This window comes from Hemicordylus capensis, chromosome 2 (assembly GCF_027244095.1).
Source record: "Hemicordylus capensis ecotype Gifberg chromosome 2, rHemCap1.1.pri, whole genome shotgun sequence".
In the NCBI taxonomy this organism is placed as follows: Eukaryota; Metazoa; Chordata; class Lepidosauria; order Squamata; family Cordylidae; genus Hemicordylus; species Hemicordylus capensis.
The window spans coordinates 239384634-239403024 of NC_069658.1; the positions used below are offsets into that span (position 1 = coordinate 239384634).

An 18391-nucleotide genomic window follows, 5' to 3' on the forward strand; every position below is an offset into this window, starting at 1 on the left:
TAGGAGAGGGTCTGTCAGCAGTTTATTAAAACAATTACCTTACCAGTCATGCCTGATGCAAAATTTTATTTATTTATTTATTTAGATTTATATGTCACCCTACTCCCATAGGACTCAGGGCAGCTTACAAGCAATAACATACAAAGCAACACAGTTCTATAAAATACATCATACATAACATCATAACCACAACCCCATACAGTACTCATTACAAGACATAATAACCATGGATCACCAGATCACTTTATGACCAGCTATCTCAGCGACCGAACACCTGACAGAACATTTCTGTCTTGCATGCCTTACGGAAAGCCAACAAATCATGGAGAGCTCTGATATTATCCAGGAGACTGTTCCATAGAGCCGGGGCCACCACTGAGAAGGCCCTGGCTCTCATTGATTGCAGTTTAACATCTCTAGGGCCCGGGATCACCAAGGTATTACTTGTGGCCGATCTCAGGACCCAGGAAGGGACATATCGAACAAGGCGGTCCTGGAGGTATGGAGGGCCCATATTGTTTAGGGCTTTAAATGTTAAAGTTAATATCTTAAACCTAACCCTGGACTCAACCGGCAACCAGTGCAGTTGATCAAGCAAAGGTGTCACATGTGCTCGCCAAGGCGCCTTAGTAAGGACCTTGGCCGCTGCATTCTGCACCAGTTGCAATCTCTGAGTTATTATTATTATTATTATTATTAATTCGATTTCTATACCGCCCTTCCAAAAATGGCTCAGGGTGGTTTACAAAGAGAAATAAAACAAATAAGATGGCTCTCTGTCCCCAAAGGGCTCACATTCTAAAAAGAAACATAAGACACACACCAGCAACAGTCACTGGAAGTACTGTGCTGGGGGTGGATAGGGCCAGTTACTCTCCCCCTGCTAAATAAAGAGAATCACCACGGTAAAAGGTGCCTCTTTGCCCAGTTAGCAGGGGCAATGGCAACTCCACATAAAGTGAGTTACAATAATCTAACCTAGAAGTGACTGTCGCATGGATCACAGTGGCCAATGCTGATATATACTGTAGCTCAGGGCTAGGCAGCCTCTAGTACTTCAGCTGTTATTGAATCACAACACTCATCACCCCCAGCCTCAATGTATTGTGGCTGAGGCTGATGGGAGTTGAAGTTCAACATCAGCTGGAGTGCCCAGGTTACCTACCCCTGCTTTAGCTAGACAAGAGTCTTGAGACACCCAGAAAATTCTCAAATTTATTTCGAGATAATCTTTCATAGGCAAGAGCCTACTTCATCAAATCCATTTGATGGACAAAGAAGCTGGGAGAAAGACCTACTTTCAAAGACATGTGGAAAACACACAAATGATAATTTCCAGTTCAAATCAGCAAGCCTAGCCAGTCAGGAGTTGATACAGGATAATTCTCAGAGTAGACAAGAAGAATCCGCATAAAACGAAGACAGGTGGTCAAGGTTCTGGCTGTTAATTCCAATCAAAATTTGATTCCTGCTCACCTTGCCTCCAATTTATTTATTTACCACCCCAAACTCTCATCTCTGGATAGTTTAAAGTAAGACATTAAAACCTTAAAACATAATAATTTAAAACGTTAAAATCTATTAGTCTGGGAGAACAAATACGTCTTTATCACCTTTTAGAAAGTTTGATAACTTTCTAAAGTTATCAAACTTTAGTTGGAGTTGGCGAGGGAGGCTTTTATTTCAACAGGGAGCACGTTCCAAAGCCTTGGGGCGGCAACAGAATAGGCCTATCCCTGAGTAGCCACCAGATGAACAGGTATCAACTGCAGATAGACCTCCCGGGTTGATCTCAGTAAGTGGTGGGGCTCATAACAAAGAAAATGTTTTACAGAATACCCTGGACCTAAGCTGTTTGCCCCTTGCCCTCTGCTTGGCCTCTCCTCCCCTTCATGTCTATTCTATTTTTGAACAGAATAGACATGAAGCCCACCTCCTACTGGGTTCTAGGGGTGAGTCTTTGGATCTAGTAAGAACTGATAAGCCTCCAAATCAGACTCTGGTTCAACCATGTCTGCTCTACTCCCTTAAACTACCGTGCCTCTGGGTCCTCTTTTTTCTTACCAGCATACCCCAATCCCAATCTCTACCTGCTAAGCATCTCTTCTTCCTACTCACAGTCCTTTCTCTGCTTCCCTATGCAAAAAAAATTCTCCACAAAAGTGACTTTCCCCTTCTTTGCAGGAAAGCTATGTTGTCCATGTTCTGTTGCTGACATCCTCTTGATTTAAGCAGTGAGTTAGAATGCTTATGAACATTCTATGATGTCACCTCACATCAGCCAAAGCCAAAAGGTCTTCTAGTAGGCAGGTAGCGATCAACTCAATCTATTCCATGTATAATGGTCCTGTAACCATTGGAAGATGTACATTTGCTTTTCATTCCGTTTGGATGGCAAGATAGTGACAGAAATGGGATGAGGAGGAGTGGAGGGAACCTTAGCAAGATAAGGTCAAACTCACTGCAGATGAACTGCTCAACTGAGCACAAATCATACATGAATTCTTTTTACCCCATTTAAAAGGTTCTTTTTAAAAATTACAAGTATTTGCACATTTCAGATCTATAGAAATGGTTTTGAAAATCAGCTGAAAAACAAGATTAGCTCAAAGTCCTCAGCAAGACGTTCCCTCAAATACAAATCATTTTGCTAGCTGGAGACAGGATGCTGGAGCGGGGCCAGATGTAGGATGAGGTAGTATAACAAAAGGGTGCTCAGGGCTGGCAGAAGGTCTTAGCAGCTGGAATTCACACAAGAAGCCTTCAGTAGATTCCCTCTGCTCCCTTTTCACACACCAACGGAAGATGATTCTGCAGGAGTGTAGAAAGTTACAAATCAAATGATGGAACAATTTGCGTGGGGGCAAGAGAGCCAGTGGCTTACATAGTGCCTAGCGCCTCACTGATCCAAGAATTGCATCAGTGCTGAAGCAACACTTCTCCAGAAAGAGTTAGGGATGTGCACGAACCTGTTCGGTGTACTATTTCTAGAACGCCGAACAGGTTCGGAACCCTCGCGTTCGAACCGGTTCGAACACAAGGGCGGGGGTCGCTTTAAGGCATGGGGAGGGTGCTCTTACCTCCCCTACCGTATTCCCCCCACTGGTGCTGCTTTAATAAAATGTGGGCGCAGGGCAGCTGTATTCCCTCTTCCTGCCCCAGCCAGCATAATACCGGAAGTGGCATGTGCGTCACACATGTGTGCCCGCCACTTCCGGTACGCCACTGATCGGGGCGGCAAGGGGGAATACAGCCACCCCACACCAGCATTTTTAAAAGCAGCACTGGAGGGGGAAACGCAGTGGGGGAGGTAAGTGCACCCTTCCTTTGCCTTAAAGCGACCCCCCGCCAGCCTTCAGGTCTGCATATCCCTAGAAATAGTTCCATGCACACCCCTAGAAATAGTGGCCTCAGCGCTGATTAATGGTTAGTTGCCCCAGAGTCTCTGTCAGCTTGCTAGCAGTGTGGACAGGGTTTGGAATGGCATGGAACCAGTGCATGAGCCCCACTCTTGGATTAGTGGGGTGCTGCACACTACGCCAGCCCCAGAGCTCGGGGACACACAAAGGATATCCAATCCCACCCCCAAAGCTGTCATCCCGCAACATATTAAGCCACACACAAAATACAAGCACAGCTCAGGTGCACCACTTGGAGGTCCCTGCACAGCAAATACCTCCAGCAGCTGATGGCTGAAGGAACCCAGCCAAGTTGCACATTTAGTGAGAAAGCAGGAAGCTAAAAACCCCTTGCTGAAAATCAAATATGGCTGTCAGCTTCAACCTGAGCAGAACCCTCATCCTTCAAAGCAACGGAGGAAGGAAATCCTCCCTGAGTTGAGATGGGACCAAAATGGCAGAAGCTGTTTTCAACCAATGTGTGTCCCAATTTGTATTATTTCTGGGAAAGCCCTGGGATTTGGCCCACAGAAAAGCCAAAGGCCTTTAACATTTAGGCACATTCCACACAGAGTCTATGGCAGAAGTCTTTCAAGATAGATGCTTTCCCTCCTGCTCTCTCGTACAAACACGCAAACTCTTTGAAACTCTTCCACTCTTTATTCCATCCCTACCAATCCCTTCTCCATGACTGGCAATAAGTGTTAGCCAAAGGACACTGCAAATCCATCCTGCAATGCAGCTAAGCAAAGGAACATAGGAAGCTGCCATATCCTGAGTCAGACCATTGGTCTATCTAGCTCAGTATTGTCTTCACAGACTGGCAGCGGCTTCTCCAAGGTTGCAGGCAGGAATCTCTCTCAGCCCTATCTTGGAGAAGCCAGGGAGGGAACTTGAAACCTTCTGCTCTTCCCAGAGTGGCTTCATCGCCTGAGGGGAATATCTTACAGTGCTCACACATCAAGTCTCCCATTCAGATGCAACGAGGGCAGACCCTGCTTAGCTATGGGGACAAGTCATGCTTGCTACCACAAGACCAGCTCTCCTCTCTGAGCATCAGCTCGGGAGATCTCCAACAACCTCCACCACTTACCTCTGGAGAACCTGTCGGACTCCTGGTCACTTGCTGCAAAGGGGAGAAAAGGAAAGCTGTTAGCAAGGGCAGATCTATAACTGGGCTGCCGGTAGGGGTTAGTAGCTGCCATACTCACCCATTTACGGCCGACTGTCCCTTGCCTACCCACTGCTGACTCCCCCACCCACCCGCCACTGTCATTGGTTGCCTCCTATTATGCCTCCTTGATGAGCCAGAGCAGTGATGTCATTATACCACATCATGGTGGTACACTGGGAGGCAACCAGTGATGGCGGCAGTGAGCAGGAGCTGTGGTGGGAAGCAGTGGGTGGTGGAGCCAGCAGAGGCCAACAGCAGGTGTGTGGGGGGTAATCAGTGGGCAATGGTAGGTGAGCAGTGACAGCCACCAAAAAATCTGGACACGGGTGGCTGTCAACATGGCTGTGCCACTGGCTCTTAGTGTTAGAACATACCGAGTCCGACTATTGGTCCATTATACCGAGTCAGACTATTGGTCCATCTAGCTCAATATTGTCTCCACAGACTGGAAGTGGCTTCTCCAAGGTTACAGGCAGGAGTCTCTCTTGGTCCTATCTTGGAGATGCCAGGGACGGAACTTGGAACCTTCTGCTCTTCCCAGAGCAACCCCATCCCCTGAGGGGAATCTCTTACAGGGCTCACACGTGGTCTCCCATTCAAGGGTAAACCAAAGCAGACCCTGCTTAGCAAAGGGTCTGCTTTGTTCATGCTTGCTACCACAGGACCAGCTGTTGTTTTCTGTACGGCAGGTGGGGATTCCAAGGCTCTCAAACGCTTTCACTCTTTATTCCTTCCCCATCATAACCGATCGTAAGCATTACCCACAAGACATTTCAGATCCATCATGCAATTCAGCTAAATGGCAGCTTGTGAGATCTCTGACACCTCCCAACCTACCTTTGTATCCCAGGCTGCTTGCTGCAAAAGGGATAAAGAAAAATGTTAGTTTTGGTTTTTGTCTTGTAGATGGGGGCTGCAATATCTCAAACGCTTTCACTCTTTATTCCCTCACCCCCAGCACTCCTTCCCCATCCTAACTGGCCATAATCATTAGCCATAGGATACTGCAGATGCAGATCATGCAATATAGCTAAGTAGCAGTTTAAAAGATCTCCAGCTTGTCCAGTTCCACAGAGGCAGATAAGAGGTTCTAGAGTGTTTCCTCCAAATGTATTCTGGCTTTTGTTCGAAGGGATGAAATCCAAGGCCATCACCTTCACTGGTTTTAAATGTCATGACCACCCTTTCCATTCCATCAGCCTGGAGTCCCTACTCAACTGGCAAAAGTGAGTGGCTCCAGGGTTTCCTTTCAGGACACAGGCACCAGAGATGGGACACCCTCTCAGCCCCCGCTCCAATTCAGAGGCTCTTGAAGGTTGGGCTTTGCCACCTTCACTCTGGGGTCAATGTAGTCTGCAGCATTTTTCCTTGGCCACAATATAAAGCTATGAAAGCCCTTCCCCATCTCAGTCTTAGATAACTGGATTATGCAGAGGTTTGTTTGGTTGTTTAAATCTACCACTGCCAATGTCCTCATAGCTATGGACTTCAATGGGGACTTCAATGTTCACTATGGGACTGAGTTGTCAGGAGCGGCTCAGGAATTCATAACAATTCTGAATAGCATACTTCCTGGTATACCTCTACAGATGCCAAATTTTACATGAACAATCCTGCCAGTTAAATTAGCTGAATGTATGACTACCTACACCAGAATATTTTCTGGTAGTTTTGGGATGAAATTCTGAATATAATTATATTTTAACTGTAATTGTTCTCAGATTTATAACGCTCAGTTCCAAAACAATGTCATGCCCCCAAAAAGCAGAATCCCTCTTCACCCTCCCTTCGTCTTCACTCACTCTTGCAAGGAGAAAGCACCTTCTTCCTTCTTTCTCCCTTTCTGTTCCTTTCTTCCTCCCTCCTCCTCCTTTGCTTGCCAAGAGAAAGCGCCCTGCTCTCTTCCTCCTCCTCTCCTCCCTCCCTCTCTCTCCTGTCCTGGGCAAGCAATTCATGTAGTGAAGAGCCCACAAGGATGCAGGTGGGGAGGAGCATGGCAGCGGTGGGAGGAAGGAAGCAACCCGGGGAAATGCTCCCACTCCAATGCACAGGGTGGGCGGAGAATAGAAATACCAGCAGCAGCAATAAGCTGGCAAGCACGGAGAAATGCTGCCACTTGGGCGTGTGGTGGGGGAGAAACGCAGCGGTGGAGGCTTGTCCCAGGCCAGACAATTGAGCTCCATGGGCCAGATGTGGCTTGCAGTCCTTTTTGACACCCCCAGTCTAGACGACAAAAGGAGCAGGGGGACCAAAGGAGGGGAGCCCCCCAAAATGCATATGCAGAGTTGAACAAACCAGCCCAATCACCAGGGTCTCTAGTAACAGAGATCCTAGCGGGATCTCTTCCTCCCTCTTCTCCACCAAATGCTGCTTTCCTTGGTCCAGAGGGATTCTCACAATCTGAGAACACAATCAGCAACCTGACTATATATTAGGGATGTTAGTCATGTCAGATCCGACGCAGCTGTCAGATCCAAAAGTGCCTGTGTCAGATTATATTGAACCTAATCAGACACGACATCACAGAGCCTCTATCCTGTTGGGATTATCAAAGTACATCTCTGTTCTGTCAGATATCCTGTCGGAATTGTCACACTCATTGGCGGCCTCTAAGGGCTTTTGAAAGCTGAAATGATGTTGCTGAAGTTAAACTGTGTGCAATGCTTTATTTGAAAGACACTGGGGTGTTCAATGGTCAGAGTGAGAGCTTCAAATCCTGCATGTGTTGTAACTTTCTGCCATAAAACAAAAGAGTTATGGCAGCTTTTGAAACTGTTTTAAAACTTCTTTAAAAATTCATTAAAGACCAAAGGGGTGGACTAATCTGCTTCAAATCCACACAGATAGCATATCATCACTTACTACCACCAAGGGCAATTTCAGAGCTTTCTGCCCATCCATTCTGGAGTTATAGAGGTTTCTCATTGATCCCGATGGGGAAACCTACTTAAGTTGGATTTTTCCGACTGAAGTCCAATACGATCCAAATACCTGGCAGTTTCAAAAGGGTCTTATTCCAATTGGACTGGATCGCATCTGACCATTGGTGAGTAGAAAGCAATGGCTTCTATGTATCCACCCCAATATTTCAGATTTCCTCCCGAGCAGGAGCAGCTCCCCCATGAGGCAAGACGAGATGATGGCCTCAGGTGGCAACTGCACCATTGGGAGGTGAGTGCAGGCATCCTGCCTCGCCCCCATGGTTTTAATATGTATGTATTTAAACAAAGAGGGTTGCAAAACCTCCTCTCTTCGTATCATAAGAACATAAGAACAGCCCTGCTGGATCAGGCCCAAGGATGCCCATCTAGTCCAGCATCCTGTTTCGCACAGTGGCCCATCAGATGCCGCTGGAAGCCACAGACAGGAGTTGAGGGCGTGCCCTCTCTCCTGCCGTTACTCCCCTGCAACTGGTACACAGAGGCACCCTGCCCTTGAGGCTGGAGGTGGCCCACAGCCCTCCAACTAGTAGCCATTGATAGACCTCTCCTCCATGAAGTCATCCAAACCCCTCTTAAAGCCACTCCAGGAAAAAAGAAAAATAAATCAAAGGCTATAAGTATTGTAAAAGTAGGGCCCAGGGCTGGCCGGCCCTAGGAGGCCACGCACATGCTAATTCGCCCCCAGCCCCACACCTCACTAGGAATGGCCCTGGAGGCAAAAGGCATTGAGCCCCATGCCCTGCCTCCTGGTGCCAGCCCAGCTCTGGTGATGACACTGAAGCCACCTGACACTGATGCTGACCCCACCTCATGGACCAGTGCTGCCCTCTTCTCCCTGGCCTGGCTGCCTCATCTTCTGGGTTCTTGTGCTGTAGAAAGTGGTGGCAGCACTGAGGACGGAGCACCGCTAACTTTGCAAAGAGGCACCTTTTAACGTGGTGATTCTCTTTATTTATTGAGCAGGGGGAGAGTAACTGGCCCTATCCACCCCCAGCACAGTACCTCCAATGACTGTTGCTAGTGTCTATCTTCTGCTTCTTTTTAGATTGTGAGCCCTTTGGGGACAGAGATTCGTCTTATTTATTTATTATTTCTCTGTGTAAACTGCCCTGAGCCATTTTTGGAAGGGTGGTATAGAAATTGAATAAATAAACAAATAAACTAATAATAATAATAATAATAAAATAAATAATACAGTGGTGGTGACCTATCATATAGAAATTGAATAAATTAATAATAATAATAATAATAATAATAATAATACAGTGGTGGTGACCTATCATAGGAACCCAGGAAACTGCCTCATACCAAGTCAGACCATTGATCCATCTAGCTCAGTATTGTCTGACAATGGCTTACTTAGACTGACAGCGGCTCCTCCAGACCGGCAGTGGCTTCTACAGGCAGGAGTTTCTCTCAACCCTATCTTGGAGGTGCCAGGGAAGGAACTTGGAATCTTCTGCATGCAAGCCTGAAGATGCTCTTCTCAGAGCGGCCCCGTCTTCTAAGTGGACTATCTTACAGTGTTCATAAGAACAGCCCTGCTGGATCAGGCCCAAAGCCCATCTAGTACAGCATCCTGTTCCACACAGCAGCCTCTCAGATGCCTATAGGCCACCTCCAGCCTCAGAGGCAGGATGCCTCTGAGTACCAGTTGCAGGGAAGTAACAGCAGGAGAGACAGAACGCCCTCAACTCCTGCCTGTAGGCTTCCAGCGGCATCTGGTGGGACACTGTGTGAAACAGGATGCTGGACTAGTTGGGCCTTGGGCCTGATCCAGCAGGGCTGTTCTTATGCTCCCAAGGAGGTGTGCCAGAGCCAGGCACTGGAAAAGCTTCCAAAGCCTCTCTCTTTGAAAGTTGTTGAGACCTCCAGTAATAGTTTTAGTGTATGTTCAGAAAGTTTTTCTCTTGGTTTTCTGGCCATTCACTATTTTTATATTTTGCAGTACAGCATCTGTCTTGCTCATGCTTGTATTTTTATTCAGTTTTAAAATTGATTTTTTAATGCTCTTGATCAAAAATTTCAAAGTGGCCATTTCAAAGTGGAGAGAAATGCAAAAAGAGTTGTTGCAACTTGCTTCATTTTGTGTTGAAAGAAAACAGGTCTAGATTAAATTAGAGGGCATTTGTGAGACGCTCCCCACCCCCGCCACCTCTTGTATACTGCCTTGATTTTGTGAAGAAAGTGGAAGGAGCTTGTAAGATGATTCCCCCCTCACAAAGCCCAGACAATAACTGGGACCCCAACTGAGGGGAAACTGCATTCCCCATACAAGAGTGACTTTGGCCACCATCTGGAAATGTCCACCTTCAGGACATGGGTATATCACCACAATATACGCTAACATCCTACTGGTTGATGCTGTTACACTCTGAAATGCTTTTCCTTTCCTTCTTGCCCCCATGTAATAACTCACCCACACCCCAGAATCTGTCCCACAGAAACCCCACACAAAGGAGCCCCCCCCACCGCATTTCTCACCAGACTCCTCCCAGGCCAAATCCAGGGGTTCCAGAAGGCCATCATGTTCTATGTGGCACCGGTAGCGGTCCCTGTCCTTTGAGTCAATCTTGATGCTGTGCCAGGTATGGTAAGTCCCATCTGAGTTGGGGGCAACACCCCCACGGAAGGTGTCCTGCATCCAGACCTCCCCATCCTTCTTCCAGTTGATGTCAATCTCCTTGGGGTAGAAGCCGTGGGCCCGGCAGACGAGGGTTTCCATGTTGTCGTAGGCTGCTTTGCGTGCCACCTTCACAGTTGGGGGTTCTGTGAATATGGTGACATCAGAATCAATGTGGTGAGGCTCTCAGTTGTATGGCGGGATGGATCATTTAACAACATGAAGGAATCCCACGTGATCATCAGTATTCCTAATGGATTTTACTCTACAGGAAGGTAGATTTCAGCTGAACCTTAGGAAACACCTCTTAATGGAAACAGCAGTTCAACAATGGTACCAATTACCTAGGGCAGGGGCATGGCTAGGTTGAAGTGGGCCCTGGGACAAGAAGTGAAGATGGGCCCCTGCCCTCTACCTTCTCTTCCCTGCCCCATGTCTTTGCTACAGAAGAACTGTAAGGACATGGTAAAAAAACAATACATCCTTGAGATACTCTTTCTCTCAGTGCTATGCAAACAACATACATTTCCGAAACACATATCAGCTGCAATCATCTCATGTATTCATACAACATTAACCACGCTTCTATCTTTATATACTTATACACACACCAGTCAAAGTTTTCTATGGGAATCCAAGTGCCAAATTTTGCCCCCGGACTTAGGGGTAAACTGAACCCAGATGCTAAGGAATAACTGGGGGGCAGAGAAAAGGAGTGTTGTGGTTTTACCTCAATCTTTTTTTAACAAGGGCAGGATTTTAAAAAATCCCTAAGCTCTTTTCACTGAAGAAATTTTCAACTCTGTCTCAGCTTCAGGAGGGAAGGGGGAGGAGGAGGGAGTGTCAGGAAGCATCTTTCCAACCTCTTCTCCTTCTTACTGGCTGGCTAATGCCCACTGAGCCTGTCAGTCAAGCTGAGAGAAAGATGTGCTGAACCGGAGCACTAGCCAGCCAGTCAGGAGGAGAGGAGAGGAAGAGCAATGCTGCCTGAAACACCTCCTCCTCCCCTCCTGGAGAGTTGTCCTGGAAAGGACTAGGCTCGAAGTCAAGACAAGTCCTCCAATCAGGAACCAACAGGGTGCTAATGAACTGGGGAGGCAGAAAAGGGATAGCAAAGAATGAGCTGCCACCCAGCTAGTGGGCTTCCTCCTTCTTTAGAGGCCCAAGGCCATTGACTACACCTTGTTCAAGTATAACTATGCCTCTGCCTGGGAGGGTGGTGTGTCGCCTCCCCCTTGCTAGAGCTCTTCACACAGAGGCTCCCTCTTCACTCCACCTGATGGCTGCAGCAAAGGGAGAAGTCAGACTGGGTGTATGTGTGCGTATGTGTGTGTGCATGCGCATGCACATGCCAAAAGGCAGGATAAAACTAATCCCAGGAAATATATTTATTTATTTATTTATTTATTTGTTGAATTTATATACCGCCCAAACTTTCGTCTCTGGGCGGTTAGATAAAACAATTTGAAAACAACTAAAGCACATATAAAATTTAAAACAATTCAACAATTTAAAACCAACCAGAGAATTAAAACCTACACATTTTAAAAAGCTGAAAAGGCTTGGGTGAAGAAATGGGTTTTCAGATTTTTTTAAAAAAATTGCCAGATGGGGAGGATCGTGTCTTAATAGGGAGCGCATTCCACAATCTCGGGGCAGCAACCGAGAAGGCTCATCTCTGTGTAACCACCAGACGAGCTGGCGGTAAGTGGAGACGGACCTCCTCAAGTGACCTCAATGGGAGGTGGGGCTCATAGAGAAGAAGATGCTTTCTTATGAGCAGGGCATGAGTGACCATCGGTCACCAACAGGGAAATGAGGAAGAAGCTGAGCGAGCGGCGAGGATGGGGGAAAGGCGCAATGGGTAAGGGAGCAGCAGGTGCCCTCCCAACATCGGCGTCCCCCTGCCATGCGGTCCTTGCTTACCGCGTTCCGCCGGCCCTGAGAAAAGCTCAACCTTGTGACTGCTCTGGTCATGTGTTTCTGGTGTTCTCAGGCCAAGCAGAAGGAGGTAGTGAAGTGCATCACACCATTTCAGGCTGTAGGTGGCAGGATGCCATTTTTTTGGGAAAAGAAGAATTACAGCAAGCAGAATAAGAGTATCTAAAACAGATTCATCCCAGCCCCTCTCTCTCTGCTTTGCTACTTTTTGTTTTTTTCAGAGAAGTACTTTAATCTGGAGGAGAATTCAAAAGAAATATATATATATTTAAAAACCCACCCCACATCTACAGTCTGAAGAGATGCAGTCCCAGCTTTTGTCCACCTACATGAAGCACAGACTGGGAATGATGAGAGGGGAAGAAGGTGGGGAAGGCTGTGGAGAAGAATGGCCAGCCCTTCTCACCTAAGCCATGCCCCCTGTCCCTCCTCACCTTTCCTCAGCAGCGTCTCCTTCCCGTAGTCCAGGTATTTCTGCAGCCACTCAATGCAGGCCCCCTCCAGGTAGGCCTTCTGGTACTCGTTATCAGCAAATTCAGCCCCCCACTTCCTCTTGGTCACTTGGGCTGGCACATCAGTTGCCGTCCAGGTGAGGGTCTCCTTGTCAAAGCTGAGGAAGTCCCTCCCATCGTAGCTGTACTGGTCATACCCTCCTCTGTGTCCGTCTTTGCTCAGCTCACAGCCGTACATATTTTGCAAGGTGTGAAGCCCTGGAACAGAGAAAAGAGGCAATAGAGCAGCAGAGCCAAAGCAGGGCCTACCTCCCCATCTCAGCCTTCCCTGCAGGTTCATATCTCACCAACTTCCATGTGATGGGACCCAGTCACTACTCTTCTAGTTTAGGACACGGTCCCTTCACTATGTGACCAGATCCTAGTCACTGCATAGGCTGAAAACAAAATAAAACCTCTCCCTGTCCTTTAAAATTATCTGAATCACTGGCACCATATGTATTCATAGGAACATAGGAAGCTGCCATATACCGAGTCAGACCATTGGTCCATCTAGCTCAGTACTGTCTACCCAGACTGGCAGCAGCTTTTCCAAGGTTGCAGGCAGAAATCTCTCTCAGCCCTTTCTTGGAGATGCCAGGGAGGGAACTTGGAACCTTCTGCTCTTCCCAGAGCAGCTCCATCCCCTGAGAGGAAGCTCTTACAGTGCTCACACTTCTAGTCTCCCTTTCATATGCAAACAGGGCGGACCCTGCTGCTTAGCTAAGGGGACAAGTCATGCTTGCTACCACAAGACCAGCTCTCCTCTCCTCTAAGATATGCACATGTGCACATGCAGACAAGTTTTTTTTTTTAATGTTCGCTCTGTTAATTTTGGATACCGCTCAGGTTGAATCAGGAAGATCCCACTCTGCATGCATGTGCGCACACACTGCCATGATATGCCAGCTCAGAACAAAGCCCATTCTGCACACAGATGAAAAACATTAGAGGGGAACACTAGCCACCACTTCCTTAGCACTATTCATTTCTCCCCCAAACTCATTTGAGTAGTGGGTTATGGCTTTAAGGGTGAGGGAACCATTAAGACTACTACTTATGGTCATACAATTTATTTAAAATGTTATTATAAGGCTTCAGTAGCAGCCCTTTGTTAAAGAACAGACACATTGCATTCCGCCACTTTAGCCAGGAATCGGGGGTAGTAGTGTTATAGCCCAAGCCACCTAATGGCGCAGTGGAGAAATGACTTGACTAGCAAGCCAGAGGTTGCCGGTTTGAATCCCCGCTGGTATGTTTCCCAGACTATGGGAAACACCTTTATCGGGCAGCAGCGATATAGGAAGATGCTGAAAGGCATCATCTCACTCTGCGCGGGAGATGGCAATGGTAAACCCCTCCTGTATTCTACCAAAGACAACCACAGGGCTCTGTGGGCACCAGGAGTCGAAAGTGACTTGATGGCACACTTTACCTATTGTTATAGCCCAGGTGGCTTGCCCAGCAACAGAACCAAAAGCCCAGTTAGCCAAGCTGAGACCTGCATCAGTCCCAAGCTTTCCTGCGAGGGACACTCTAGTCAGCGGTATGGCGGCCTTTGAATGAACTGCCCGGTCTTGGGGAGTGTAAGATCAAATGGGACCTTCCTTGAGTTAATTGCTATTGCCTTGAGAAAGTGATTGCTCCAATGTTATGCTTGCCTTGATTTACTATACTGTATAACCCCGAATTGCTTGCCATATCTATATGGGAATTCCTGAGATGCACTTATATATTGGTGGTATGGCTTTGAGAAGTGTGAAATGCAACACAAAGTAGAGTAAAAAACCATACATTTATTATAATACTGAGCCTCATGTGTTTCCCCTCTCCCACCTTCCCTCCTGACCCTCTCACATTCAACCCTGATGAGACTGTGAGAATGCACCATAAAGACTGTGAGACATGTGAGAATGCACCATAAAGACTGTGAGAATGCAATCTGCCCACCACAGGAACTCAACAGCAGATTATTTACAAGTTTCCCCAAGACAGTTCCTTCCTGTTAAGAGATGGGCGTGTGTGTGTGTGTGTGAGTTAGCACCCTGGGCAATCTGGGTTCCCTCCTTGAGAAAAGGAGTGTTTGTTTCACATGAGAATGGTTTATGGTACATCGACTGACATGTATGAAGATTCATGACAGATATTGCTGGCATCTCAGAACTTTTATGTTCAGATCTAAGGATCTGGCGACTTCAAGAAAGGCTGCCACTGTGTGAAACAGGATGCTGGACTAGATGGGCCTTGGGCCTGATCCAGTAGGCCAAAGCTTCACACAGGCCCAACTAACAGTTAGTCAAGAGGGCCATACGTAGGGTTGATGGGGGGCATCATGGCCCCCAGGCCTTACAAGGAAGAATGCTGGGGTATGGGGATGCTGCAGCTGGCATGGGGTGGGGGAGGAAGTGTGGAAGGAGTGGAAGGTTTGAGGAGACCACCAGGATCCCCTGAGAGAGGAGTGGCAGCTCCCAGGTGACTGTGAGGCTCTCCTCCCAAATCTAGGCCAGAGGCTGACAGCTGGCCTGGTGCAGAGTTCCACGGAAGGAATGGATGGAAAGGGCCAGGGGGGCTGCCAACATTCGGGGGAGGAAGAGGTCACTTTAGGGAACTCATTGCAGGCGGGGCAGTACCGTCTCTCGGCCCCAGGGGACAGGAATACGTCACCAGGAATATGGCGCCCAGTTGAGGAGGAATTCCTTGGCCCTTCCCCACTCCACTCACCTCCACTCTGGTTGTAGCGACCCCGCAGTTTAGCCAGGGCATCTCTGAACACCAGCTCATTGCTCTGAGCAATCGCCGTGTTGCGGACCAAGTACCGGGGATCCTCCTCCAGCAACGCCTTCATCCAGGGAGCTCGAGGCAGTTTCTGCCTGGTGTCGCTGTCATAGTGAATGAAGAGCTGGTCATCCAAATAGCCCACCGTGATGAACTGGGGCAGCCCCTGGCCAGGCTGGGACACCGCCGTGTAGAAATACTTCAGAGAGTGGGAAGAGGAGCCTGGGAAGGGGACAGAGAAGAGGAACAGAGTCAGGGGGCAGCTGTAGCCGAGGGCTTCCAGTTCTCCAAAGCTCCGGCCATTGGAGACTGAGACAAGCTCCCAATGAGGAGAGCCTGTTTGTGGGGAGTAAATGGTGGACTGCATAAACACCGAGGATGCCCCAGGCAGGAAAGCGGCTCTTCCGGAGACCAAAAAGGAGGGACGGGCATAAGAGCAGGAAGAAAGTGGGGAGGGCAAACTGGTATGTGGGGTGGGAGGGGAAGCATAACTGGAGGAGGGAAGGAGCCTTTGGGGGGCAACAATGGAGAACGGAAGAGGGGGCAGCATGTGTAGGATAAACAATACTGGAAAATGAATATCTGCAACCCACCCCAAGGAAAGGGAGGGATGATGTAAAGAGAAATATTTCCAAAGAAACAGATAATTTTATTAATACAGATATTTATGTAAATCTTTTCAAAGAAGTTCTCAATGTGTTTACATACAAAATTTAAATTAAATTAAATTAAAATAGACTCTAGTCCCAAGAGAAATTCAAGGTAAGCACCAGCGACCACTATTGAAGGGATGCTGTGCTGGGGTTGGATAGGGGCAGTTGCTCTCCCCATGCTAAATATAAGAGAATCACGACTTTTAAAAGGTGCATCTTTGCTAAGTTAGCAATCTTATATTATACTGACACGGTTGTGCCAGTACTGTTAAGATGAGGAGTTGTTTCAACATTTTACCATTATGAGCCCTGAACATTGGTCATACAATCTAAACTGCGTTTTTGCCATCTGATAGCATATCTTATATTTTATTTCTGTCACTTTATATATTGTAAACATTCAGGTATATGCTGAAGCACAAACCAAGTCGGCCTTTTCCAAGAACAGCCACAGTAGGTGCACCAGCTGAGAAGAGGAATTCCAGTGTTCCCTCTAACAGGGATTCCCAGCTGTTGTTTACTACAATTCCCAGCATCCCTAGCTGCAATGATCTTTTGCCAAAGAGCCCAGTGCAAAGGTGTGTTTGACTGACTCCGCATTTGATGGGCTGGCTTTTGCTGCACTGGCACCCCCCTGCTGCACTGGCACCCCAGTTCTGGGCTGGCTTTTGTGTGGGTCCCCCAGAATATTGCAGCATTTTGACAACAAAATAGAGCCGGAGAGATTAGGACTTGGCAGGCAGCTGTGAAAGCAGGCAGAAGTAGTAACTATTATTATTGTTGGATTTATATACCGCCTTTCATTAAAAACAATCTCTGTTTTTAACTGTCAGCTTTTAACTGACAAAGTAACTGGATTCAGAAAGAAGGGGAAATGGTATGCACCTCTCTGTCAGAACATGTCAGGATTGAATATCAAGCTCAGAGAATCAACCTTTCATTATGGGGAACTCTCTCATCCACTTTTGTTGTCACTGTTAATACTGGGGGCTATCACAGGGGTTTCTGCTCTTTTTTCCGGGAGAACCAGGCCCATAGGTGGGGGGTGATCTAGGGCAGGCCCTCCCCTGATTTTTCCCAGTCCCCCCTAATTTTTCTCTTTGCAAACAACTAATGTTTAAATAACTGAATGATGATGATTATAATTTATTCGATTTCTATACCGCCCTTCCAAAAATGGCTCAGGGCGGTTTACACAGAAAAATAATAAATAAATAAGATGGATCCCTGTCCCCAAAGGGCTCACAATCTAAAAAGAAACATAAGATAGACACCAGCAACAGTCACTGGAGGTACTGTGCTGGGGGTGGATAGGGGCCGTTACTCTCCTCCTGCTAAATAAAGAAAACCACCATGTTAAAAGGTGCCTCTTTGCCAAGTTAGCAGGGGTATGCCAAGTTAGAAGGGGTGATGATGCTTGCATTTAGGACAGATGAGGGCCAGAAAGCTGCCTTCCTGCCTTTTTTTTTTTTTTTTTTTTGCACCCCGCCCCGCAACCCACCCAACTTTAAGGCTGACCACGAGCCTTACTAGAACTCTGAGCCAAGCGTTACACAGAGCAGGGCGGAACAAAGAAGTCTCTGCCCCTAGGCGCTTACAGAACATACAAATCGGACTGGCAAAGGACTTCTGCTCCGTTTTGGATGAGGCACCCAAAATCTGGCTCCCCTTACTGCAGGTCAAGGAAATGCATCCCACGAAGTCCCCGTTCCCTCACCCACCCACCCACACCCAGGCATTCAGAGAGGGAAGTTTAGCCCCGTAGGTCACCTCACCCACCTAAGCAGGGCTGCGGGAGAAAAGCAATTGCCCCCAGGCCCAAGAAGAGCCACTGGGGGTACAGCGCCATCTCAAACTGAAGTCTCCGTTCCTCGCGGCCCTCTTGGAGCCTTGCAGCAACGCACACATCGGGAGTGGTGGGAACGCCCACGCAGTCTGGAGTCGGAGCAACAATTGGCCGAGGGGGAAATATGCGACCAATGGGGAAAAATAAGCTCCGATTCCGGCGCTGGTTGCTAGGCAAACCTTCCTTTCAGCGCGTATTATTTGGAAAGAGAAAGAGAAAGAGAAACTGCGCTCCGCGGCTAAAGTCCTTTCGGAAATTGCCTTCTTAGTTTCCCTTCTCTTGAAAAGGGGGAGACATAAATGAAAGGAGGCGACGGGGTGAGCAAGAGCGTGGAGGGTAGTAATGTTCATCATGGGCAAGAAGACCCTTTGGTTAAGAATTAGGCAGAAATCCATGATTAACTACTTTCGATTGTAGATTAGTGTGGACCTGTTGAATTTCTGCCTGGAGATCTACTACAGTAAGTGGTATTTTGGAAAAGCATTGCGTGTTGCACGTGCATCTAATGCATCAGGTGCCTCTAGAGTGATTGTGGAAGCTGTACCTGC

At 47.6% G+C, this 18391-nt stretch overlaps 2 protein-coding genes across 4 annotated transcripts in view; both read right to left on the reverse strand.

Annotated features, from left to right (window-relative positions):
- Positions 1-18056, reverse strand: LOC128347529 (patr class I histocompatibility antigen, B-2 alpha chain-like). Of its 3 annotated transcripts, XM_053302442.1 has the most exons (6): positions 17777-18056; positions 15291-15566; positions 12513-12788; positions 9999-10283; positions 4492-4524; positions 1-2811 (listed from the first exon to the last, which is right to left on the reverse strand). In XM_053302442.1, the coding sequence occupies exons 1-6, from the start codon at positions 17844-17846 to the stop codon at positions 2789-2791; spliced, it is 963 nt and encodes a 320-aa protein (XP_053158417.1). In that variant the 5' UTR covers positions 17847-18056; the 3' UTR covers positions 1-2788. The 3 variants fall into 3 exon arrangements, 2 of the variants coding, with proteins under 2 accessions (XP_053158417.1, XP_053158416.1); XM_053302441.1 differs by lacking the exon at positions 17777-18056 and having other exon boundaries at positions 15291-16599; XR_008317585.1 differs by lacking the exons at positions 1-2811; positions 4492-4524; positions 17777-18056 and adding an exon at positions 12064-12176 and having other exon boundaries at positions 10265-10283; positions 15291-16599.
- Positions 18053-18391, reverse strand: part of LOC128347535 (major histocompatibility complex class I-related gene protein-like) — a 32729-nt gene continuing 32390 nt past the window's right edge. The window contains exon 8 of the transcript XR_008317586.1: positions 18053-18121. The gene's annotated coding sequence lies outside the window, so the exon portion shown is untranslated. The remainder of the gene's footprint in view (positions 18122-18391) is intronic.